The sequence below is a fragment of the Leptopilina boulardi genome, unplaced genomic scaffold, assembly GCF_019393585.1.
Source record: "Leptopilina boulardi isolate dan_hultmark-lab unplaced genomic scaffold, ZJU_Lbou_2.1 LbouV2_162, whole genome shotgun sequence".
Classification (NCBI taxonomy): domain Eukaryota; kingdom Metazoa; phylum Arthropoda; class Insecta; order Hymenoptera; family Figitidae; genus Leptopilina; species Leptopilina boulardi.
The window spans coordinates 2,993,009-3,019,933 of NW_026137710.1; the positions used below are offsets into that span (position 1 = coordinate 2,993,009).

The window sequence follows — 26,925 nt, forward strand, 5'->3', positions numbered from 1 at the left end:
TTTTCATACATTATTATGCATATGATATTTCCTTTGTCAGCTAAATTCAAAAATGATGTCCATTTTTTTATCAAACTTAAGGTATACGAGATAAATTATAACTTTTTTAAATGTAATTATTTTATGATAAATTTTAGATATTCATAATCTGGAAATATTAACGAATCTGAATATATATTTTTTAAAGTTGAGTTATTAAAATTACAAATTTTTTAAGCAATAAAACTCGGGTTAAAATTTTAATCCTTCAACAAAGGACCTAGGGGTCTATTGTTCAAGGAGGGATTGCAATATAATTTCCAAACTTAACAGAAATTTTCTACAAACTATTATGTTTTTTTTTGCTGTTTTACACGTATTTCGCGAGAGACGGTTTGTTGATCTTATATACCTTTAAAACTATTGTTAAAGTACTTTAAAAATGTCTTCTTATGGGTTATCAGGTAGTGGTACTGAAGTGGAACTCAAGCCAAGTCCAATTCAGTACCATTCCAGTACCACTCTTTCGGTAGGGAAAGCAAAAAATTGTCTTCCGGCCTAACAACCAGCATATTCGTCGCCGGATCGACAAACGCTGTGACAGACACATTTTCGTCACTCATTTTACTTTTTTCCAAAAAAATATTCAATTGATACTACACTAGCGAAATCACTACCTTCATTGTCCTTTTTATTCATTTGTTTCTGCAAGTTCAAACTATTGTAATTTAAATCTATATGTGGAAACCAGTGTTGCCAACAGTTGCCAATGACATTACAACTGCGCTTGCGCCATAGTAAAAAAACGGGCTTATTTAAAATTCTTTAGAATAAGAAAATGTTAAAAAAGTTATAAAAATATTTTTAATTGCGAAATTGATTTTTTTTGTACTTAACTAGTTTTCTTATCATTAATTACATTAAATTATTTTCATTTCATTTATTTCATTTATTAAGTTAACGGGACATGCCCTTTCGTACAATAGTACTTATTATAATATAGATACAAACTTGTATATAAAAAATATAAATATAATTATAACTAGGTTGGTGCATTTTAATTATTATTTAGTATTAATCTACATAATGCCGAGGTGAATCTTGTTAAATTATTGTCAAATAGGTCTATTTCGTTAGAAATTGAATTAGCTTCTCTACTAAGTCTATCAATTAAAGCATTGTTCCCATAGTTTGTTCTATGAAATGCTACAGAAAAAAGTAAGTAATTCCTTGTTGTTCTTACTGGAACGGACAAATTTATTAATGACAGAAGAGAAGGACACTGAATAATTCCGTTTAATAGTCTGTACAAGAAACTTATATCCGCATAAAGAAACCTTGAGGAGACCAAAGGGATATTTAATATTGAACGTAAGTTATTATAATCATGCGTGTATCTATCAAAAGGAATACCAAGTTGTCTTGCAGCAAATCTAAGAAATCTATTTTGTATACGCTCAAGTCTGATAATCTGGTATACATACATTGGTGACCAAATAATACAGGCATATTCAATTATCGTTCTGACAAGTGTAAAGTATAGAACCCTCAGTGTTACAGAGCTGTGAAAAACCGATGCATTTCTCGTTATGAATCCCAGGGACCTTAAAGCTCTTGAAACCACATCCGAGATATGTTCATTGAAAGAGAAATCACTAGTAAAAAGTACACCTAAGTCACGAACTATTCTCTCCCTGTGTAATTCGTCATTACCAACTGTGTAATGATACAACAATGTTGTTTTTTTGGTGAAGGAAATAACATGACTTTTATTAATGTTGATTGACATATGATTTAGATCACACCATTCGGATAATCGATCAAGATCACCTTGAAGTGATAAATGATCTTCATACGGATTTATAGAATTCAAGACTTTATAGCATTTAAGGTCATCAGCATACAAAAGGAAGGAAGAGTTCATGAAAATTGATTTTATATCATTCATAAATAAAACAAAAAATAGTGGTCCAAGATTAGATCCCTGTGGAACACCTGAGATAGCAAAAAAAGGATCAGAGTAAACATGGTTTACTCTAACAACTTGACACCTGTCAGAGAGATAGCTTCCAAAAAATAAGAGTAAGTCATTTGATAGACCCATTGTCTTAAGTTTAGTCAACAATATACTATGATCAACCCTATCGAAGGCTTTGGTTAAATCCGCATAATTTACGTCAACTTGATATCCCAATTCAAGGTTAATAGTTATAAAATTTGTAAACACCCCAAGGTTTGTTAATGTGGAACGTCCTCTTACAAATCCATGTTGTTCTTCAATAATAATATTTGACACAGCAGCATATAATGATTCAAAAATTAAACTTTCAAATATTTTAGATATGGCACTTAATAAAGTTATTGGTCTATAATTTTGAACATTATTTCTATTATCAGACTTGTAAACAGGAGTTATTATCCCCCTCTTCCATTCCAAAGGAAAAGTACAAGTTTGTAATGATTTATTAAATAATATATATAGAGGCTCTATAAGAGCATAACCACATGACTTTATAAAAGAAGGAGGAATTTTATCCGGGCCCGGGCCTTTATTGACATCTAGTTCTTTTATCTTTTTAAATATATCATTTCTAGTAATTGATATAGATTGCAGATTCACCTCAACATTATTAATAGAAAATAAATCAGATGCTTGTGGTGGAAAAGTAATATAAACTGATTTAAAATGTTTAACAAAAAGATTAGATATTGATAGTGGTGTATCACCAAATTCATTTCTTAAAAACATGTGATTTGGTATACATTGGTTTTGTCTAGTAGAATTAACAAAATTCCAAAAAAATTTTGGATTACTAATAATTGAATTCTCAGTTTTAGAAATATAATTATTATAAGATAAAGTAGATAAATTTTTACAATCAGATCGCAGTTTAGTAAAGTTTAAATAATTGAGTTCAGTTTTATTCTTAACATAGTTCATATGAGCAATTTTTTTTGCTAGTACCAATTTCTTTAACTCTCCTGTATACCATGGTGGAAAGTATGTAGGTTTTATAAATTTCATGGGTATAAAAGTATCGAAAATAATATACAAATAATTATAGAAATTACCTACATCCTCGTCTATGCTATTAGAATTTAACAATAGAGTCCAATTAGTGACATTTAACATTGATACTATACCAGCAATATTAGCATTCCCAAAATCATAGATAATACCATTTGACAGATGTGAACTATTATTATTATTGTGATTTTCAATTTTTATGTCAATTAGTAGTGGTGGATGATAAACATCAATTGGTAAAATTGAATCATTTAATAGATCTATAGAAAAACAATTTGAGTTACAAAAAACCAAATCTAAAATTGAACCTACTGAATTTTTATTATTATTAATTTGAAATAAATCCATGTACTCCATCATGTCAAATAATAATGTTACAATTAAATTTCGCTGGTAAGGTAAATTAGAATTTAGTTCACTAAAATTTATATTTCCACTTAAATTCCAGGTAATATATGGCAAATTAAAATCTCCAAGTATACAAAATAAAGAATTAGAATTATGTTCATAAATATTTTCAATAATTCTGCACAACTCTGAGTAAACATTGTGTGCCGAGTTTGGGGGAACATAAAAACATCCAATTATTAAAAGTTTATTATTTAGTTTAAATTTAACAAAAATATTTTCTACGACTGTTGAAGAAGAGACAATTGTAGAACTGTGTAAATTTCTTTTAACTGCTAGCATAACTCCACCTCCTCGTTGTTTTCCACTTATCACACTATTTCTATCAGAACGGTAAATATCGAAATCAAAAAAGCCTAATTCTTGTGAATTAATATCACTGTTTAACCAAGTCTCACTAAGAGCAAAAACACTATATGTATATAATGGTATACATCGACGAAGTTCATGAATTTTTGTACGTACACCCCTGACATTCTGATAATAAAGTTGAATGAATGACGAAGAATGAAAAGGGGGGAAAGAACGTTGAGTAATGCGGGGAGTGTTCAATTTTGATTTGAGGTGTGTGGGCCTATCTGCAATGTCAGTGTAGCCGTACGTTTTCGAGGAGGGATTTTTATTATAGTGGGGATCCCACGTCGATACACTAATTTTAGATCCATTTCTCCCTCCAGTTGACGAGCAGCTAGCCTCGCCTTCACAGACTGAATCTCCTCCCTCTCTACTACAGTCTTGTCGGTTGTCATCCACATGTCCTTTAATACCACTGAGTGGGCCTGGTCTTTTTTGGTAGAGACAAACGTTTTGAGGATCACTTGTGCCCTCTCCTCCGTCACACAAACTAATTTCACTGGTCGTGGCTTTTGGGGAACCTGCGCAGTAGAACCAATTCTAAATGCCCGAATGTTTGTTAATTCAATTGGTGATATAAAATCTTTTAGAGTATTGACAACAGTGTCAGTTACATTATTAACACGCGAAGTACCAGGTTCAGTTAAAGAAGTTTCAACTTCTGGTAAATTGAATAAAATTAAATTCTTTTTTCTATCATTTCTATCTAGTAGTTCTGCAATACAGTGACTTGTTGAAGTTTTTAAATCAATGGTTTGTGAATTGTTTTTAACAGAATTCAAAACTTTAGTTTCAACAACAGTAAGGCGTTCCGATAAATTAATAACTTTACCTTCCATATTTGTCAGTCTGGTCAACGCATCATCAAGCTTCTTGTTCATATCAGAAAATTTATCAGAAAAATTATCTGACATGGATTTAAAGTTGCTTGAAACTGTTTTTGTTAGATTCTCAATAGCACTCATAACAGAATCAATCCTATCAGATGAATTTGAAGGCTGCATATCAGCTGATGGGGACAATGACCTTTGTCTACAGCTTTTGCTAAACGAACCATCAGATAATGTAGTGAGCTGCATTGAGCAACTGGGATGATAAGGCAGATTACAACCTCTACACATCACTGGAGTTGCACGTGTTATGTCCTTGCCACACTTTGCACAATTTTCAATATTGTCCGACATATTGAAGAATTTATTAATAATAATATAAAATAGTCAATAAAAAGACCCAATTAAGAACAATACACCAGTTTCTTCAAGGAGAGACTTAAAAATCTTTGATAAAGTAAAATGATCAAAGTTGAGGTTATAAAATGTTTAGAACACAATCATAAACAATCCAGGTCAATAAAAAAGCCGAAAATAAAAACAAAGACACTTCAAAAGAAGGACTTCCACAATCAGAACTTCGTAATAGATAAACCAAATTGTAACTAGTAATAATTAAACTAATTAATCAAGCCACGCACAAACACTTGTAACGTTGCAGCCACCTAGCGGCAATTTTAAGGTTAATATTTGGTAAGAATAATTTTGGTAATTTTTGAAAAGATGGTAATTGTGTTTTTGATACGGACAGGCATATTTCATCTTTAAAAATTCATCCTTTCAAAAATATTTGAATTTCTCGGACAAAAACATATACCATTTCCTTACTAATTTTGATAGTTTTCAAAATGTATTTTTTCAATAAAAATTAAAATTTTAATTAACGAATGAATTACAGAAATTTTTGAAAATATAATTGCTAAATTAATCCCAAAATAAGGTACTTTAGTTTAAAAATTGATTTACATGAAAAAATACGAATTAAAAAATATCAAAATTATTCCTACCAACTATAACCCTTCAAATAATTTAATAAAATTAATATTGATCATAAAACATTAAAACTAAACAAGAACCAAATCAATTCAACAATTAAAAATATTTTTATTGCTTTCTTAATATTCAATTCTATTTTTTATTAACTTTCTTAATATTTTCTTCTATTAAAGTATTGCGCACGATCTACACATAAATTGCAGACATGTTAACTAAACTTTAATTAATTATGTTCGTTTCTAGACTCTGAATATAGCCGTAAGTCCCCTTCCCTCCCCCGCCAGAAATGAACTAAATTTTGAGGATATGTTCGTTTCAAGGCTCTGAATATAGCCGCAAGTCCTCTCCCCTCCCCCGCCAGAAATGACCTAAATTTTGAGGTTATGTTCGTTTGAAGGCTCTGAATATAACCGCAAGTCCCCCCTCCCTCCTCTCATTTCCCCTCCACGGCCAAAAATGACCTAAATTTTGAGGTTATGTTCATTTCAAGGCTCTGAATATAGCCTCAAGTCCCCCCTCTCTCCTCTCATTTCCCCTCCTCCGCCAAAAATGACCTAAATTTTGAGGTTATGTTTGTTTTAAGACTGAATAAAGCAGTAAGTCCTTCCCCCTTCCCTCATCTCCCTCCGTATTTCCCGCCTAAAATGACATAAATTTTGAGGTTATGTAAATTTCAAGACTTTCAATATAGCCGCAAGTGGAGGTGGAGTTCCCGCCAAAAATGACTTGAATTTAAAGGTTATGTTCGTTTCAAGACTTTTTTAATAATTTATTGGTTTTTAGGCAATTTCATTGAAATTATATTTTAAAAAAAATTTCTTAATGTCAATTTTAATTTATTTAATTATTTATTTAGTATTAATTTAATTAATTTATTAATTAAAATTTAATAATTTTAATTTTAATAATATTTATTCAGATTTCAATGAATTGGTAATAATAATTCATTCAAATAGGTGGTTCATTTGGAAAAATAAGATCAAGGGAAAATTAAAAAAAAATGATTAAAACAGGGGGGTTGGCAGGGGGGCGTAGCCCCCCTAGTATATTAAATATTAAATTTAAATAATTTATAAATTATTTATTTATTAATTTTAATTTATTAATAATAATTATTATTATTTATTATTATATAATAATAAAAAATAAAAAATTTCATTTAATAACAAATATTTTTATTATTTTTTGGTTATATTTTTTTTTTTGCAAAATATTTTTTTTATTATAGGCAATTGAAAATTTATATATTTCATATAATAGATTAATAATAATAATTATTATTTATTATTATATAATAAAAAATAAAAAATTTTATTTAATGATAAATATTTTGATGATAAGAAACTTTTTACAAGACCTTTACCGATATATGTTATATTAAAAATTATCAATTTAAATTTTAAATCGAAAATTTTCTTGAAGAATTTCTGAAAAATTATCGACAGATATGTCTTTTGAGAAATTTTTTCAGTTTCCGCGTTTGCCTCTTCACGATTTGGTAGATGAGAATGATATTTTTGAAGATCTTTTACAACTATTTCTCCTCTTACATACATTGTGATAGCTTGCGCCTTTCAACCTCAATTTTCGACATTCACAATGATAACAATTTTTGTTCACTTTATTTTTATAACAAATATATCCGTCTATTATATTAACTGATTATCCACAATTTTTTGCAAATAAAAATACACGACTTTTTTTACTTTTATCGACTTTTTTCAATGAATGCGACTATTTCGACTTATTTTTATACAATGTGATTTTTTCGACTTTTTTGAACAAAATAGTTCACCCCAAGTCGAACGTACGTATAAGTGAAAAATATTTTAGAAGTTACGTAAATTAAATGTTCTGTTTAAAATGTACTTAATTTGTGAGACTTTTTCGGAAGTTAACTAAATTTATTAGCAGTGCAGAATGTACGTATCTCGTATACTCCGGATCAAAATTACTTAAGTTTGAGGTTACGTTTAGAACTTGCCGGTGACAGTTTACATGATTTTTTAACAAACGAAATACAACATTGAAACGTTATTAAATATAGAAACATTTTATCAAAATTAGACTTAAATGATTTCTAAAAGTAACCTCAAACTTAAGTAGTTTTGATCCGGAGTATGCGAGATACGTACATTCTGCACTGTTCATGAAAGTTAGTTAACTTCCAAAACATTTTTCATTCATACGTACGTTGTTATTTAAAACACTTTCTCAATACAAATTTTTCTAAAATTCAGTTATTATCTAATTCTTATAAAAAAAAATATTCAGCAATTTAAATTTATGAAAATTTTCATTAAAAATCTCCTGTAACTGCAACTATTTTGCAAATTAATTATTTTTCAAATTTTTAACTTAAATTCTCTGTTGAATTAATTATTTCTGATAACTTTAATCAGTCTTTAAATATTCAATTAATTAACACATTTCTCAATTAAATTTTTTAAAAATTCAATTCACTTCTGAACTTTGTAAAAAATCTTCCTTAATTCAAATTTAAAAAATTCTTTTTGAATATCTCTTGAAATTTTAATTATTTCTGGAAAACTTAAATATATCTTTTCCAAATTCGATTACTTCCAAAATTTGTATCTAAAATTCTTCGCTAAATAATTTATTTTAATCATTTTAATTCAATTTTTCAAAAATTCTTTAAAATTAAATTACTGTTTAAAATTATGTCAATAATTTTCAGCAATTCACTTTTATAACAATTTCAATTAATAAATTAATTTTTTTCAATAATATTTTTATCAATTTCTTGGAAAATTTAATTATTTAAAACATTTGACAAAATTCTGAATTCGAATAATTTGTACAATGACTTGGAATTTTTTCTTCTTTTAAAGTAACTTTAACCTCTTGAGCGCCATGGCGTTCTAATTGGCGTCGCACGTGGCGGTGACAAGCGTTTAAAATGCGAAAATGGCGTTCCTATATGAACTCAATTTGTTATGTCTGTACACATATTTTACTAACAAAAACCCCCGAGTAACAAAGTTTAAGTGGATTGCATTGTTTCTAGAAGTGCAAAAATGATATTTGTAAATAAATGTTAGATCGCCATTCTCAAAAAAGTACTGAAAATTGTCAGTTTTAAATTTCGAAAAAACCATTTAAATATTTATAAAAATAATTTTTTTTATAACACCTTGCGTCAAAAACTCGACTAAATCGCAGTCTTTTACGGACTAGTGCTTAAAAGGAGGGGAAATCGTACTTTTACGCACACTTTCCCCTTCCATCACATTTTTTATGAGGGTCGGAGCTGACCCTTTTTTTTGGCCATACCATAAATCATTAAACCCTGTGACTATTTGTGATGTTAAATGACATTTATTTCTATAAAATAGTTTTAAAGATTCCTGACTTACTTCTCATGAATTCTGACTACGAATATTTAAAAAAATTTTAAAAATCAATATTTTTTAATTAAAAAAATTAATAAAAATCATTTATCGTACAACATTTTTTTATCTTTACGTTACACATACTCAATTATTATTTTTACAATTTATTATATTTATTTAGGCGGCTTCCATAAATGATGTCACAGGCTTAGGGGAGGGGGGGGGTTTACGAAATTGTGACAGGGGAGGGGGGGGGTGTTTCATTTAACTAACAGCGGTTCCACATGTATGCGAAGTCGTATAGTCGTTGCGAGCCCCGTATCCCCACTGCGCCATCTACTCAATACACTCCCCTTCTGACGTCACGGAGGGGAGTGCATTGAGTAGATGGCGCAGTGGGGATACGGGGCTCGCAACGACTATACGACTTCGCATACATGTGGAACCGCTGTAAAGAAATCAATTTTTTTTACTTCGTGAAATTTAAATATCTTTCATAAAGCGCGCCGTTTTTTGATTCGGCGCATCTGAATCTTGCGTTACCTTAAGGTATGCTCCCAGCTCGACTGCCTGCCGAGAACGTAAGTCAGTACGTTGCCTACGTAAATTATTCTTCTACCATTGTGTATTATGTGCGATCACAGTTCTCGCACTTTGCATTTATGTGTATTCTAAAGTAAGCTCATGGCTCAACCTTTATAGTTATAGTTAGTTTTATGTTTAAAACGAAATTTATAAGAATTATTTTTATAGCTCTAAAAATAATAATAATGTAATCAGAACTTGTAAAAATTAATATTTGTTTTCGAATACAATTGTGAAAATTCAGAATACAATTAGTGCGCAATTATTATTAATTTTGTCCTGATTTTCTTTTGCAAGTATATTTGCATTAAAAATGCTTGAAAAATAAGCAAATTCATTAGTTGAGGGATTATTTAAAGTAACTAAATTTCTATTTATTGAAAAAAGATTTTTTTCATGAAAAATAACTGTTTTGAATATTGTGACGTGACATAGGGGTATGTGTAATAGTAAACTCTGAGCGAATTTTATCAGGTTATTCGCTCAAGTTTGAGCACATTCATTACTATTATAATTATTTATAATGATGAGAATTAATTAATATGCATATATTAATTACTATATTATTAAAATTCAATTTAACATAATTCTTCCACAAATCAACTAAATAATTACTAATTTTAATTTCTCTTTTTAGCATACTGGACTATAATTAGATCCAATATTTGGTTCAAATGAAACTTATATTGAGTGAAAACTTGATCAAATTCGCTCAGAGATTGATTAAGCGATCAATTCATATATTCTATTTTACAAGAGACCAGAATTTTTTTGCTCATCTAGTTGTAAAAAAATGAACTTTTATGTGAAATAGCAAGCGATTTCTAAATTTTATCAAAAAAAAATATATATATATATATATACAGTCAGCACAGTGGGAAAAATAGGTTTTCAACATGCTTTCTTATAACTAAATGTAAGGAAACTAGCTGACTATAAAATAATAAATACAGAAGTAGGTACTTTAACCCTTTTAGTGTCACTGACGCCTATAGGCGTCACGACAAAACTGGCCACCAGTATCGCGTGACGCCTTCGACCAAAATCTTATTTCTACCTTATAGATTTGCCTGAAATTGGTTACCCGGGGGTTTTTGAGGTCGCTGATTACGAATTCGGTGTTAGTTTTTTAAAATTCAAAATGGCGGATCCAGTATGTTTCAAGCGAATATGTATGATTTTTGAAATCTTCATTTTTTTCGACACTCATGGTCAGATTTTTGTATTTGAGCCTGATACTCAAAGGGTTAATAATATAGTCGTAGTCAATTACGCCTTCCCTTTTCTGTCCTTGTCTTACAAACGGGATTTCATATATATAATACGTAGGGGAGATGTATGCATGTTGAGACGGGAGGTTTTTTTTTGGGAAAATTTTTAAACTATAAAAATTTAACAAAAAGTTTTATTTGTCGTTCAAAAAGTATTGGTCAGAGCATCAACATTGCCTAAGAAAATAGTAATTATTTTTAAAAATACAAAATTTAATATAATATCAACTGTCTCAACCTGCATACATCTCCCTTACGTTAGAAAAGGACAAAAAAAGTATAGGCCAGAAGGATCTTTTATGATTTTATGGCTTTTCATTGCAAAATTTAAAATTGTTGCATTTGAAAAAAATAATTTTTAAATATTATATTTGTAATGTACATGTTAATACAATTACAACGGTATATCATTTTTTGCAAATATTTTTAAATTATTGAAAATTAATTTTAATTAATGGAGTAGATTGTTGTGTAATCATTATGTAATTTTAAAGTTTTTGCATAAAGTTTTATATAATTGGAATCGTTAAAATCTAATAATTACAAATATAACATTTAAAAAAATATTTTTTTAAATTTAACATAATGTAAAGCCAAAAAACATAATTTACATATTTATTATCAAAATACTCGTGGCATAAATTCCAAATTAGAACTTATAAATAATTTTCAAGATCTTAACTTTTATGATGTATTTTGTTTAACAGAATCATGGTTAAAACCCTCTGTTGCATCCAATCAAATATTCAATTTATCACATTTTAAAGTTTATAGACACGATAGAATAAATCGACCAGGAGGAGGTGTTTTAGTTGCGGTAAACTCGATTTTTGCTGTTGCTCCCATCGACCTTTCCTCTATCCTTAACCTTGACTTTGAAATTGATATTCTAGGCCTGTGTCCAAAAATTCTTTCTCCTTTATTATTATCATCGCCATTTACGTTCCACCTAATATGAACTTAAATCATTTTCAAACTTTTGTAAATGCCCTTCAAGAAATCCAAGATATATATTACAAACCCTTGTTTATGATTGGCGATTTTAATACACCGACATTCACAAAATGTTTAAACGATCAACAGTTTGATTCAAAATCATCTTCCTTGTTTTGCCTTTTAAGCTCTCTTGATTTACAACAAGCTAATAATGTATTGAATGTCAACAACCGCACTTTAGATCTTGTCTTAACAAACATTGATAATTTTATTAACAGAACATGTCCGCCTCTTGTACCTGAAGAATCGTATCATCCTGCTCTTTCTATCTATGACTACATTTCTCCTGTCAATTCATCTCTACAAGAAAATGCTATGAACTGCAACCTAAATGTTAAGAGATACAATTTCCGCAAAGCTAGATTTGACCAACTTTACTGTTTATTATGTGATGCTGACTGGTCAATGGTGTATGAGTGTGATAATGTTACTGATAAATGTGAGTTATTTTGTTCAGGGTTGGACAATATGTTTCAGCAATGTGTTCCTATTTTTAATATTAAAAAAAGATCGCGTCACTATCCACAATGGTACACTAATTCGATTATTAATGATATTCAAGTAAAAAATAATTTCTTAAAAAAACGTAAATACTACTATTCTCATTGTCAATCCGATATAAAGCTATTGTCTAACAGTATAAAAAAAATATACGCTACGAATTTCGAAAATATATTACAGCAATTGAAAATAATATTTACATCAACCCAAAATCTTTTTGGTCATATGTTAATAATTCCAGAAAAAAAACAGTATGCCGGACGTTATGTTTTTAAATAATTCCACCCTCACCAACCCTCTACAACTTGTTAACGCGTTCTCTGAAATGTTTTCTGCTGTCAATTGCTTACTCATTGGAGCTTTTTATGTCCTCACCTTTTCCTTTTATAGTACTTCAAAAAGTGCCAAAAAACCATTTTTTGGCACTTTAACCCCCATTTTCAGGGATCTGGACAAATTAAAAAAAATTTTCTGTGTATTATCTTGTTCAGTGACACCGAAATATTCAATAAACACAGGAATTTTGAAATAAACACAACACAACCATTTTTTTAATCAAAGCTTACAAAGAGTGAACTCCTTTGTCGACCTTGGTGTTACTTATAATTCATCTCTTAGTTTTGCAGATCATATCACCTCTTTAATAGCTACCGCGTCCCGTGCTTTGGGCTACCTCATTAGGTCGTCGAAATACTTTTCCAACGTTTTTACAATGACACTTTTGTTTAACTCTTTTGTCCGGTCTCGTATGAAATATGCTTTTTTAATATGGAATCCTTTATACACTAAATATAAAGAGGAACTTGAGAAGATTCAGGAACGGTTTTTAAAGTTTTTGTCCTTCACGATTGATGGAAGATACCCTCCTCGAGGATGCGACTACCTCGAGTTATGTGAGCGTTTCAATTTTTTTACATTAGAAGAGCGACGTATTATTAACTCTGTGATGTTTTTGTTCAAAGTCATTAGCAATCAAATTAATTGCTCTGATGTATTATCTATGATTAATTTTCGTATACCTCGTTTCAATTCGCGACTGACAGCTCCATTTTATTTAAGGGAACCTATATCCTTTTCAGGATCCAGTGTGCCGATTTTTTATGCATGTTTTCATATCAATCAAATTTTTATCTCAATGAATCCTGATTTGGATTTGTTCTCTTCATCACAGATTGAATTCTTAAAGCTCACCGAATCTTATGTTGAACGTATTGGCATGAATTGACATAGGGTCAACCGGGGTAAATCCGAACGCTTTTAGTAAGTTTCAACAATAACATAAGTTTTTTCTTTAAAAAAAAAATACTTCCGGTATTCTGGTTCATGAAGTTGTTACTTTACTTCCATAGAACAATTTTATGGGGTAGCAAAAATTTTTGATAAATTACAATCGCAGGAAACTTAGCGTTCGTATTTACCTCGATACTTTGCAACTTTCCTAAAATACCGGGGTAAATACGAACGCCACTGTATTTCAGAAAAATCTTAGGGAAAATAAATTTAAAGTATTGCAATTGTTAAACTTATATAAAAACTCAAAAAAATACGATAATAAACCTATTATGTAATAATGCATCATATATAAATACAAAAATCAAACAGGTTAAAAATTAAAATGCATTTCAGAATTAAAACCTTCAATAACTTTATCAAATCATAACGGATTTTTGCAAAACTTGGTACAGAAAGTATTTTGGAGTGATTGAATGTAAATACAAAAATAAAAGTCAAATTTTTTAAATTCAAAATGGCGGACTTTCCTAAAACTTATTTTTAAAAATGATCAAATTTGCTAACTCCAAATTCGTAATCAGCGACCCTGAAACCCCCCGAGTAACAATTTTCGAGCGAATCCAATGAATTTTTTAATTCTCGTCCGCCATTTTGAATTTTGAAAAACTGACTTCAAATTGGTAATTAGCGACCCCAAAAACCGTAAAATACCAAATTTTATTAAGATCCTGAAAAAATTTTTTCAACAAACCATTTGGCAAAAAAATTGAAACACTCCTTCGAGAGAACAGAGATTAAGTTTCTGCTGATTAATTACTAACGAGGATACGTATAGAAAGAAAAACTTTTTTCTATGTACTTTTATAATGTTAAAATAATAGCGTAATGAAATAAAAACAATTTTGTGTGGCTCTGATGTAAAAAAAAATTATTGAAAATACCGTTCGGATTTACCCCGGTTTTCCAATTTTCCTGGGTAAATACGAACGGTCTGATATTATTGATAAAATTTTACAGAAGGCAAAAATCAAAAATAGTTTCTGTTCTAGTATTCATAACAAACAATTATAAATAATAAAATAAATTTTTAGCTTCTTTTTCTTCAAATACGAGACAAAATACTGAAAGAGTGTCATCTTTGATTTTCAATCTTTTTTGCAATACTCGTTATCTTTGTTTATGCTGTTGCTAATTAACAAACGAAAAATGGGATAATACTTAGAATCTCTTGAAGAGGATCTGAGGTAAAAATTCTCATATCGAACTTATTTTTAAAAATTTTAATTAAGCTGAAATAATTAGCGTTTGGATTTACCCCCCGTTCGGATTTACCCCGGCTGACCCTACATTATTATTTTTTGCTTTTTATCTACAAACTTTATGTATCAATTATTCTATCAATGAAATTTATATTTTGTTAATGTTCATTTTTCAATATAATGAAATGTATATACCCATTAATGGTCCCTATGGACCGCGGGGAAACTGTTTAAATAAATAAATAAATAAACAGAAAATTAATTTTTAAATTTGATTTAGGTATATGTACAAATATAATTTAAATAAATTAATAATTTTAGTTCCTTTGAAAAATATGAATAAAATCAAGTTTTGTATATTTTACAAGACGATTATCGGTTCGATAAAAAAAATTACTTGCATTTTTCGAAAAAAAACTAGTTTGGAAGTAATTTTCATTCTGTGGAAAACTAATTTTAAAATAAGTTTAAAAAATAAAAAGCGTTTATTTATTACATGTATGCAATTCAATTTTTATAAAACATTGAAAATGATATTTTAAAAAAATTAACTAGTATACTGCCGCCCCAACAAGAATAACCGTATCTGCATTTAGGATGAGTCACCTACTTGCCACTGCCACTGCCACCAATAAGTGACTTATCCAAAATGTAGTTACTGCTACTCTTGTTGGGACGGCAGTATACTAGGAAAATCTCTTCTTTAAATCTCACTTTTCTCTATAAGTTTATAATCTTTTAAAAAAATTGGAAAAATTTTGGTTTCTATACTTTCTATGTTTTTTATTCATCAAGAAAATGGGTGGTCTCAAAATTTTTACCGGTAGTGTAATTTAAAACCACTTTAACCCTCCGTCAGTCACATCTAAAGAAATATTATTTTGAGGTTAGCCCTAGCGGAGGGCAGTCATCGATTGCGTCCTGTAAGGGGAAGTTGCATACCCCCACTCTACCTGCCGGGCCACAAACACGAAGCTCGAGGGACACATGCATCGCGGGGGGCCTGAGCGGCGTTCTCGGGCCTAATGACATTTTCTATTTATGGCCCTTAATAAGTTTTTCCAAAAAAAAATTAACAATTTTTAATTTTTTTTGTCATATTCTTATTCCTCGGAATTTCACGATTACGAACATATGTTGTTCGAATTAGAAATGTCAATATAAATTTTATAATTTTCATTGAATTTACTTAAGGGTGCATTTAGTTCAGTTTCATATATCTGAAGTTATCAACGTTGATTCAATATTTCTTCGCCTCGGAAGCAATTTTTCTCGTTTGATAATTATTTATTTCAATGCTAGATGCCTTTAAAAAACATTGACTGCTTCCAAGTCGGGAAAATTGTAATTTTTATTTTTTTTCGAATAGCGTTGAAACACCGTTAGGAACACAACGGTCACTAAAAATGTCATTTAAACAATAAAATATGATAAAGTATTTGTTGGTATATATAGAAAAAGTGTTCGTGAGTTATTTAAGACCTTATTTGTATCAATTTAATACGAAATAAGTAAAATAACAGATCAAATATGGAGCACTGTTATATTAGGGTATTCTGTCAAATTTTTATATAATTCAATGAAAAATGTTTTAGATACGATTTTTTAATAATAGAAAACAGTGAAAAAGTATTAATTTATTATTTTAAAGCATTTGAAAGGGTAATAAATAGTAAAAATTAATGTTTTTATTGTGTACTTTTTGTGTGTATTAGACAACGTTTATGGACATCAAGTTACAAGTTACACCAGTGAACGCTAGATGGCAGCACAGTAAACAATTATGTGGGAAATTTGATTTTTATTTTATATAATCACTAAAGGAATTTCCACACATGCCTGTTCTTTTAGAATCACTTAAAGAAATCATACGGAATTCAACTTTGGTTATTTATTATTATTAACATCCTGCCGATGTAAAGAGTCGACAGATGAATACATATAACATAAAAACTGCTTAAAAGGTCGACGTCTCGATCCTAACTAACTCATCTTACTTTCTGCCCTATCCGTTCACGCATACCTTCATATCACCCTACTCTACTCGAGGTGGAGGGTACGAAGGGAAGCCTCGCGATAGCAATTCCCCACAATTATATGGGATTTTGGCGTTAATATTTGAATATATTTATTTAATAAAATGTCTCAGAAGGATTGCCATATCCTTACGCGTGTTCCCAATTTGTTAAAATAAGACTGGACTATTATAATGTTAAAAAATCAATTTATTGAAATAAAATGTATATAAAGAATTTAAGTTGTCACTCAAAGCGTGGTCCCGTACGCAACTGTACAATTAATAGTAATTACATATAATATCTCATACTCCTTCTCTCTTTACGCATGAGACAGAAGAATCATCGTGCGCCGGATGTTCTATCCTTTTTCTCCGCTAGAGAGAAACTTGCGATCTCGCATCTCATTATTGTGCGAGAGAGAACATTACAGGGATTACCTTTACCACACTACGATTCCCACAATTAATAAGAATTTGACCCGAAAAATATTTAACCCACTGAAAGTCGATGATGCATCTAGATACAAATAAAAAAAATGCTAAAGACTTATTGAATATTCATAAAAATTGTTACTAGGGGGTTTTCGGGGTCGCTAATTACAAATTTGATATCAGATTTCCAAAAAACAAAATGTCGAATAAAAAAAATTGAACATTAATCGAATTCTCTGAAAGCTCGTTCCTCGGAGTGTTTTTTCGGTCACTAATTACGAATCTGATATTAGATTCTTAAAATTCAAAATTGCGGATCCAAAAAATTAAACACCAATTAAATTCTCTGAAAGATTGTTCCTCTGGGTTTTGGGGTTATCTGATTACGAATCTGATATAAGATTTTCAAAATTTCGGATCAAGAACATTAAACATTATTCAAATTCTCTGAAACCTCGTTACTCGGGTAGTTTTTTCGGTCACTGATTACGAATCCTCGGGGTCTTGGGATTCGCTGATTACGAATATAATAACAGATTTTGAAAATTCAAAATGGTGGATCGAATATAGCGGATGAAAACATTTAAACATTAATCGAATTCTCTCAAAGCTCGTTACTTGGGGGTTTTTGGGGTCGCTGATTACGAATCTGATGATAGATTCGGTTACGTTTCGGTTTATTGTGAAATATTATCGTTAATCGGCGAAATATGTAGTAAATAACTATTAGGAATGGTTAATATACATTTAGAGTGCTTATTTATGCAATAATAATAATAAATTAAGATATAATTAACCCTTCGAGCCCGGACGTTTTTTCGGCACCTTCTGTGCCCGGACCTGGGTCGTTTTCGTCTTGTCGTATTTAGAGGTAGAAAAAATGCTTTAAAAAAATTGAAAAAATTTATAGATCTTCATTAATCCTTCTAATTTAAGTAACAATTTTGTTTTTTTAAAAAAAAATTTTTTATTTTTTTTTTTTAAATAGCGTTACCTACTGAAAAATCACTTCTTGTCTTCAAAAATCATAACTTTGAGCCAAATTAAGATATCGAAAAGTTTAAAAAAGGAAATTAAAGGTGAAGATTTTGGCTGTCATAAATAATAGTACATTTAATTTTGTTTATAAATAAAGCTTAATTTTTTAACTTGAAAAATGGTAAAAAATTACTTCAAACTTTTCAATTAAAAATTATATTGACTTTTTTTAATGAAAAAAAAATTGTAAAATATGTATAAATCAGTAAAAACTCGATACTGTAATTTTTAATCACAATTTTATTTATTGGAGCAATCGATACAAAAAACTGCAAAAATCCTTTTCTTTAAAATATTTTTTACATTTGTTTTACTTATTTCATTATTATTAAATTAAATTATTATTAAAAACGTTTTAAATTATAAAATACAAACATTCTTATATAAAAAACTACATAAAAATGTCAAAAAGAAGTTTTCGATCAAAAAAAAAGTTTTTCTTACATTTTAATTATTTTTTAAAACTTTTTTATATTATAACAAACATTTTTACATTAAAAAACCAATTTTAAAGAAAAACAGAAAAAAAATAACTTACACTTTTCGCACCTTCCGAGTCCGGACCTGGGTCCTTTTTGTCCGTACACAAGTTGAAGCACTTCTTTTGACGGCACAAGGGACACCGCTGTTCTACCATTCGGTAGAGAGGTTCAGGGAAATCACAACTTTTTTTTACCAATGCATAAGGGCGCCTTCGGCGGCCGATTTTAGGAATTACAGCAATTTGAAATTTTTCCTAGGTCAAAAACGACCCAGGTCCGTGCTCGGAGGGTTAATTAATAATAAGTGTTTTAAGTGTACAGTTGTTGAATTACCATATATATGTATATTACCATCAGCGGCAGCTGTGATACACGCGCTAAACCCTAGATGGCGTTAAGGATGACTTTGTGAATGAATTTCTAAAATTAAGCCCTTGAGTGTCAAATGTTTAAGTGAATATATAAGTTTTAAAAAAATAGATAAATTTATTAAAACAACTTTTTTGATTTGTACAAATATAAAAAAATTTTTTTATATTTTGATTTTTTTCAAAAAATTTTCAAAAAAACTACTTCTTATAACACAAATTTGAAGCCTAGTCCGGTCGTAGAAAAACAATTTTTAATATCTTTTTCGAATTTTTCAAAATTTTTAAACATTTGTTTTTTACTCAAATATGATTTCTAATGTTTCAGTAAAAGAGTTAATTAATAAAAACTTATAAGTGGAGGTAATTATAATAATAAACTTGTATTTGGAACTAAAATTTTGATCTTTTTTTTATCTAATTTTTTGACGTTTAAGTATTTTGCAAGAATAATTCTCATTTGAGTTGGAAAATATCCGCATAGTTAAAGATCCATCTTTATTTGGGATTGCACAATGAAATTGTTGTGTACCATGAATAGTTTTTGCCTTTTTATATCGAAGTAAGAACTTCGGTTGCTCTTTTGTAATCTTCGATTGAGGAAAATTTGAAATCAACATTTTGGAAACTACTCGAATTTTTAGCCCATTCATATAGTTCCTATGAAGTTGAAATTTTTTTATCAAATGGCAACTGAAGACTTGCCCGTGCTGCTGCTCGTTTTACGGTACCTCCGACACCATCGCAAGGCCCTTTGCCATGATAACTCGCAAAGAAGTGCCATTTAGCATATATTTTAAAATCCTCTTCATGATAATAAAACGCAGTTCACGTTTTTTTAAAAATTATAACATGTTATATTAAAACTTTGAATCCAGATGTTAACAAAATTTACTTTTTTCGGATGGAGCCCCTCAACAATTTAAAAATTTCAAAAATTTTGTTAATCTTTATTATCATGAAGAGGATTTTAAAATATATGCTGAATGACACTTTTTCGCCAGTTATCATGGCAAAGGGCCTTGCGATGGTGTCGAAGGTACCGTAAAATGAGCAGCAGCACAAGCAAGTCTACAATTGCCATTTGATAAAAAAATTTCAACTTCATAGGAACTATATGAATGGGCTAAAAATTCGAGTAGTTTCCAAAATGTTGATTTCAAATTTTCCTCAATCGAAGATTACAAAAGAGCAACCAAATTACAAAAAATAAAGTTAATAATTTTTTTTTAATTTTTTGCATGAAAGTTTTGAAAAGTTCATTTAAAAACACACAATTAGAAAAAAAAATAATTGAAATTGGCGCATTTATCAAAAAGTTAAAAGCTTTCAAAAAAAAAATTTTTTTTCAAAAATTTTGAAAAATTTATATCTCGAAAACGGCTTTATAAAAAAATTTGAAAAAAATCAGGAAGCTCTTTTTCAATGAGTAAAAAAAGGTAAAAAAATTTGAGCGAAATCAAAAATGTCCAAGTCGATGCTATGTTGGAATGGCGTGGACCGCCCCATATATATGATAATTCAACAACTGTACACTTAAAACACTTATTATTAATTAATTATATCTTAATTTATTATTATTATTGCATAAATAAGCACTCTAAATGTATATTAACCATTCCTAATAGTTATTTACTACATATTTCGTCGATTAACGATAATATTTCACAATGAACCGAAACGTAACCGAATCTATCATCAGATTCGTAATCAGCGACCCCAAAAACCCCCAAGTAACGAGCTTTGAGAGAATTCGATTAATGTTTAAATGTTTTCATCCGTTATATTCGATCCACCATTTTGAATTTTCAAAATCTGTTATTATATTCGTAATCAGCGAATCCCAAGACCCCGAGGATTCGTAATCAGTGACCGAAAAAACTACCCGAGTAACGAGGTTTCAGAGAATTTGAATAATGTTTAATGTTCTTGATCCGAAATTTTGAAAATCTTATATCAGATTCGTAATCAGATAACCCCAAAACCCAGAGGAACAATCTTTCAGAGAATTTAATTGGTGTTTAATTTTTTGGATCCGCAATTTTGAATTTTAAGAATCTAATATCAGATTCGTAATTAGTGACCGAAAAAACACTCCGAGGAACGAGCTTTCAGAGAATTCGATTAATGTTCAATTTTTTTTATTCGACATTTTGTTTTTTGGAAATCTGATATCAAATTTGTAATTAGCGACCCCGAAAACCCCCTAGTAACAATTTTTATGAATATTCAATAAGTCTTTAGCATTTTTTTTATTTGTATCTAGATGCATCATCGACTTTCAGTGGGTTAAATATTTTTCGTGTCAAATTCTTATTAATTGTGGGAATCGTAGTGTGGTAAAGGTAATCCCTGTAATGTTCTCTCTCGCACAATAATGAGATGCGAGATCGCAAGTTTCTCTCTAGCGGAGAAAAAGGATAGAACATCCGGCGTACGATGATTCTTCTGTCTCATGCGTAAAGAGAGAAGGAGTATGAGATATTATATGTAATTACTATTAATTGTACAGTTGCGTACGGGACGACGCTTTGAGTGACAACTTACATTCTTTATATACATTTTATTTCAATAAATTGATTTTTTAACATTATAATAGTCCAGTCTTATTTTAACAAATTGGGAACACGCGTAAGGATATGGCAATCCTTCTGAGACATTTTATTAAATAAATATATTCAAATATTAACGCCAAAATCCCATATAATTGTGGGGAATTGCTATCGCGAGGCTTCCCTTCGTACCCTCCACCTCGAGTAGAGTAGGGTGATATGAAGGTATGCGTTAACGGATAGGGCAGAAAGTAAGATGAGTTAGTTAGGATCGAGACGTCGACCTTTTAAGCAGTTTTTATGTTATATGTATTCATCTGTCGACCCTTTACATCGGCAGGATGTTAATAATAATAAATAACCAAAGTTGAATTCCGTATGATTTCTTTAAGTGATTCTAAAAGAACACGCATGTGTGGAAATTCCTTTAGTGATTATATAAAATAAAAATCAAATTTCCCACATAATTGTTTACTGTGCTGCCATCTAGCGTTCACCGGTGTAACTTGTAACTTGATGTCCATAAACGTTGTCTAATACACACAAAAAGTACACAATAAAAACATTAATTTTTACTATTTATTACCCTTTCAAATGCTTTAAAATAATAAATTAATACTTTTTCACTGTTTTCTATTATTAAAAAATCGTATCTAAAACATTTTTCATTGAATTATATAAAAATTTGACAGAATACCCTAATATAACAGTGCTCCATATTTGATCTGTTATTTTACTTATTTCGTATTAAATTGATACAAATAAGGTCTTAAATAACTCACGAACACTTTTTCTATATATACCAACAAATACTTTATCATATTTTATTGTTTAAATAACATTTTTAGTGACCGTTGTGTTCCTAACGGTGTTTCAACGTTATTCCGTTCAAAACGCGTTGAACCCATCCTCTAGGGTAGATTCCCACATGTATGTCAAGTTGGCTTCGCCGCCTCACTAATACATTTACAAACAAGTAAAATCGACTGTACGCGGTTGGTCGCACGGTGAGAGAACCTTTCATCAAATCGAGACATTTGTTGACTTTAAATTCAATAAAATAAAAATAATACTGAATAAGAATGTGAAAACTGTTTTAATATATAAAAGAAGAGTGCCGTGACAGGTACTGAAATTATGGAATGGTAATTTTATGTGATTTAAGAGAAATAAATGAAAAATGCAACTCAGTGAGGGATTCTCTCACCACGCGATTGACGGAGGAATAATGCATATTGAAAATTGACTTTTTCTATTTCCATCAAATAGTATGTAGACACAATAATTTAATTGTGAATCGAATCAACTTGCAATTTTGCATACACAAAGTTAGTGTCAAAATACAGGTAAAGTTCGTTAGCGAGCCATTTTCATCAAAAAATGAAAAAACTGCAGTATTTTCAAAATTTTGAATTTTTTCAAAAAAAAAATTTCATTTTTATACTTTAGTTATATACAAACAATAGAATACAATATATAAATACAATAGAAAAAAGAGACAAAAATGTTGTTTTTTTTTAAGTCCAAACTTTACTTTCCACTTTATTTTGATAAAAAAATTGTTATACTGGGTAAATTAATTTAAAAATTTTATAAATATTATCATTTGATGGAAGTTGATATCTTTTTATGGTTCCGTACTCGGTTCGGAACCCTATTAATATTCGTTTTTTTAAATCGTGTACCCCCCTCCTTAGCGGCCACGCGAATTTATATGGAGGGCTGAAACTTGGTACACATATGTATTTTCGCGTGCAGATTACAGGAAAAATATAGCGAACCTGATTGGAATTGATTATCATAGCGTTGTCAAGGAAAAACCACGAATTTTTACGAAAAATGACCCCTAGCAGCCACACCTTTGGACATAAAGAGCTCAAATATTCAACAATATTCAACCCAGACTGTTCATATTTGCTGTATAAATGTATTTTTGCGTGAAAATTAAAGGGAAAAAATGTAAGCACGATTGGAGTAGATGATCAAATTTTATCAAATTTTTAAAGAAAAATGATAATTTTAGGGAAAAATGTATTTTTCCACCAAAAATTTATTTCACTTATTTTTATGTGTAGATTATAGAAATAATTTAATAAACATGATAAAAAGTGGAAAAGTGGACTTCTTCCTGAAGTTTATTTCTTCCGTCGTTATAAGTCTAATTAAAAAAATCAGACAACTGTGAATTACACTCGCACTGAAATCGAGGGTTCCGTACACGAAGCTAGCTTATTTGGTATAAAAACAAATGTTTAAAAAGATGGGTTGTATGTCAAATAATATAAGTGAAACGAAGAGGAACAATTTTCTTAAATTTTTATATAAAATTGTTCCTTTTTGTATCACTTATATTATTTGACATACAATTCATCTTTTTAAACACTTGTTTTTATACCAAATAAGTTTGCTTCGTGTACGGAACCCCCGATTTCAGTGCGAGTGTAACTCACACTTGTCCAATTTTTTGACAATAATTGTCAATTGTTTTAAAGTATTAAATTCCTAAAATTGAACTGAATATTCCTAAAAAGGCACTATATTTATAGAAATTGATTTGAAATTTTTTAAAGTCTGTTCTTATTGAATTTGTCTGTTCTTTTCACAGTTTTTAATTGACAATATTTATAACATTCCTATTTATGATCTAAATTTACCTAAAAACTGTTCTTGTAATAATTAATTTGGTACTCTTTAAATGCTTGATTTTATAGATTTTTTTTTTTTGACATTTGTACTTGAATTACTCAAAATCCTAATTTGATGGACCATTTTGGACATAAGATTCGTGTTCAGCGTGCAAAAACCTACGAGAATTAGTACCACAGGTAACTAAAAAAGTAACTGAAAAAAGTTCAAATTTCGCAGGCCTGTGTTATTTTTCTTAAATGGTCAGTAAAATTCTTTGTCTTGACAACCTGCTGCAAACTTATTGCAAATAATTGTATTGTAAACCAGACACAAAACTGCATTTTCTATTTGCCACAAGTGTGCTATAAACTTTCTATGTAAACTTGTAAACTCTGCATTATGATTGAATTCTTTTTATTATCTAGATGGACATATAGTAGCAACGACTAAAGTATGTTGAGGAATTCTATCATTAGTGCTTCTGATCGTTTTTTTCCTGGTTTGGTTTATCATGATCGTAAGAAGGAGTTCTTTGATATTGGTAAGCTTTATTTAACTTATGTTAAAATGTGTTCAGGATTTGTATTTTACTTTGGATTTCTTTTAAGTCGTTTAAAATCAAATAGATATCGATTTTTTCCGATTTTATTAGATTTTTTCTAAATTGAAAAGAACAAGAAAAATTAACAAGTATTTTACTGAAATTTGAAATTGCTTAGCAATTAAATATTGCTTAATCACAATAAAATATCGTTTAATCACAATAAAATATTCCTTAATCACAATAAAAATCGCTTAATATCAATATTAGCGAAATATGCATAAGAATTTTAATACGTAAAATCTTTGGCAATGTTTTTTATGACTATTATAGTCACTCCACTTTTTTTAACACCTCTTAATTGTCAAACCAATGACGCACTGGTATTGAATTCAATACTAACAGTTGTTCAACATGCGGGCCTGAAAGGCGGTTTCTTTGTTTGGTAATACGTATACCAGCACTGGAAAACAGACGCTCCGCAGGAACTGATGTCGCCAAAATTGGAAAATAATCTATGGCCACTTTATAAATCCACGGAAATTCATGAAATATCGTCGAAATTATTATTTTCTCTAGAAGATACATATAAGCTCTGTGCTATCAGAATCGGAAGCGATTTCTTCATTTCTTTAAGCAATATTCGCAACTTCTCGTTTTTTAATATCCATAAGATGAGATGTAGCTGAAGTATGAGACGTCTCAATTCGTCTCACAAAACGCTCGCAGCGCCACACAAGCTGTTTTGCATAGGCGTCGCAAGTGGTGAATAGCACAAATGATAATAGATATATAATTTAATAAATTACATTAAAAATAAAGTTATTTATACTTTTTAACATAAAAAACATAGAAACATACCAATTCATATATAAAAAAATAGTATATATATATATATATATATATATATTAAAACTTTAATTTTTTTAATTAGTAAAGGTATTATGTTTCAGATTATAATGAGTATATACATTAAAATTTGCCGTAAATTTAACCTTAATATAAATAATCTGTTAAATTCAATTATTAGATTTTGGAAGTAAATATTAAAAATTAACATTAAATTATAACTGCCGGCACAGTAATTGCTGTTTTGTTAGTAATTACCGCACAGAAATACCGACATTTTAACAGTAACACACGCATTTGCCATTATTTTTTAAATGGATGTTTTAAATAAAAAAAGTGCCAAACTAATCTCGAGATTAATGATTAAGTAAAATTTAATAATTAAACTTTTATCTACAATTGGAATAACAACATTTGATGTATTTTTGAGGTTAAATTGAGCTTTGCAAAGTTAGCATATACAAAAAAACACAGTAATACCCACAGTTACCCTATTGCCAAAAATATACAAACAAACCAAAAAAATCCGCTACGTAGTCTAAAGCATTAGTAAATGACGATCAAAAAAAACTTTGGCCAAAGTCAATTTTTTAACCCCTTATACAGCAACGCGACACGCCGGTAATGGAACGACAATGGTTAGAGTTCTAAATGGCGTAAAGTTTATATTCTTAATGGAATTCTATTTTTTAAAGTAGTTAATATCAAATACTTAAAAAATTAATCAAGAAAATTATTTACTTGAATTTTGCGCAATTATTTATATTATTGAAAACAAATGGAAAAAGGTAATTTATTTTAAAATCAAAGTTTATCTGAATTGAATAAGGGTAGTTATTATTGATAGATGCAACAATTTTCATATATTAAATTATGTGAGCAATAAATAAATTTTTGTAAATATAAAGTAGAGTAGTTAGGGTTGGACAGTGGTCAGGGTTGAGTCATTGCATTTATTTTGTTTTATCACATTAGCGCCATCTGTCTATGTATGTAAATACTTGTTAGCAATGTCAGGGAACTTTTCACATGTGTTGCAGTGAAGTATACGGACAATAAAGACGTATTATGGAGCGTATCCAATAGGAACCTAAGAGAATTCGTAAACGTAGACGTATGACGTTATCAATGCTAAACTACATGGGAACCACACAACGTAACATGTACGCAACGCTTGTTCCTAGGGTCCCCCCTATTGAAAATCCCCACATGGGATCCTATGTAT

At 29.5% G+C, this 26,925-nt stretch overlaps 1 protein-coding gene across 4 annotated transcripts in view; it reads left to right on the forward strand.

Moving 5' to 3' along the window:
- Positions 1-26,925, forward strand: part of LOC127276981 (transmembrane protein 17-like) — a 44,895-nt gene that overhangs the window by 12,073 nt on the left and 5,897 nt on the right. Inside the window, exons 1-2 of one of the 4 annotated variants that reach the window (XM_051297743.1) lie at positions 24,371-24,570; positions 24,736-24,851. In XM_051297743.1, coding sequence (XP_051153700.1) covers positions 24,764-24,851 — 88 coding nt within the window. In that variant the 5' untranslated portion in view covers positions 24,371-24,570; positions 24,736-24,763. Of the gene's footprint in view, positions 1-24,370; positions 24,571-24,735; positions 24,852-25,270; positions 25,617-26,925 lie in introns of those variants that run through there. The other 3 variants (XM_051297742.1, XM_051297741.1, XM_051297744.1) reach the window with 3 other exon arrangements.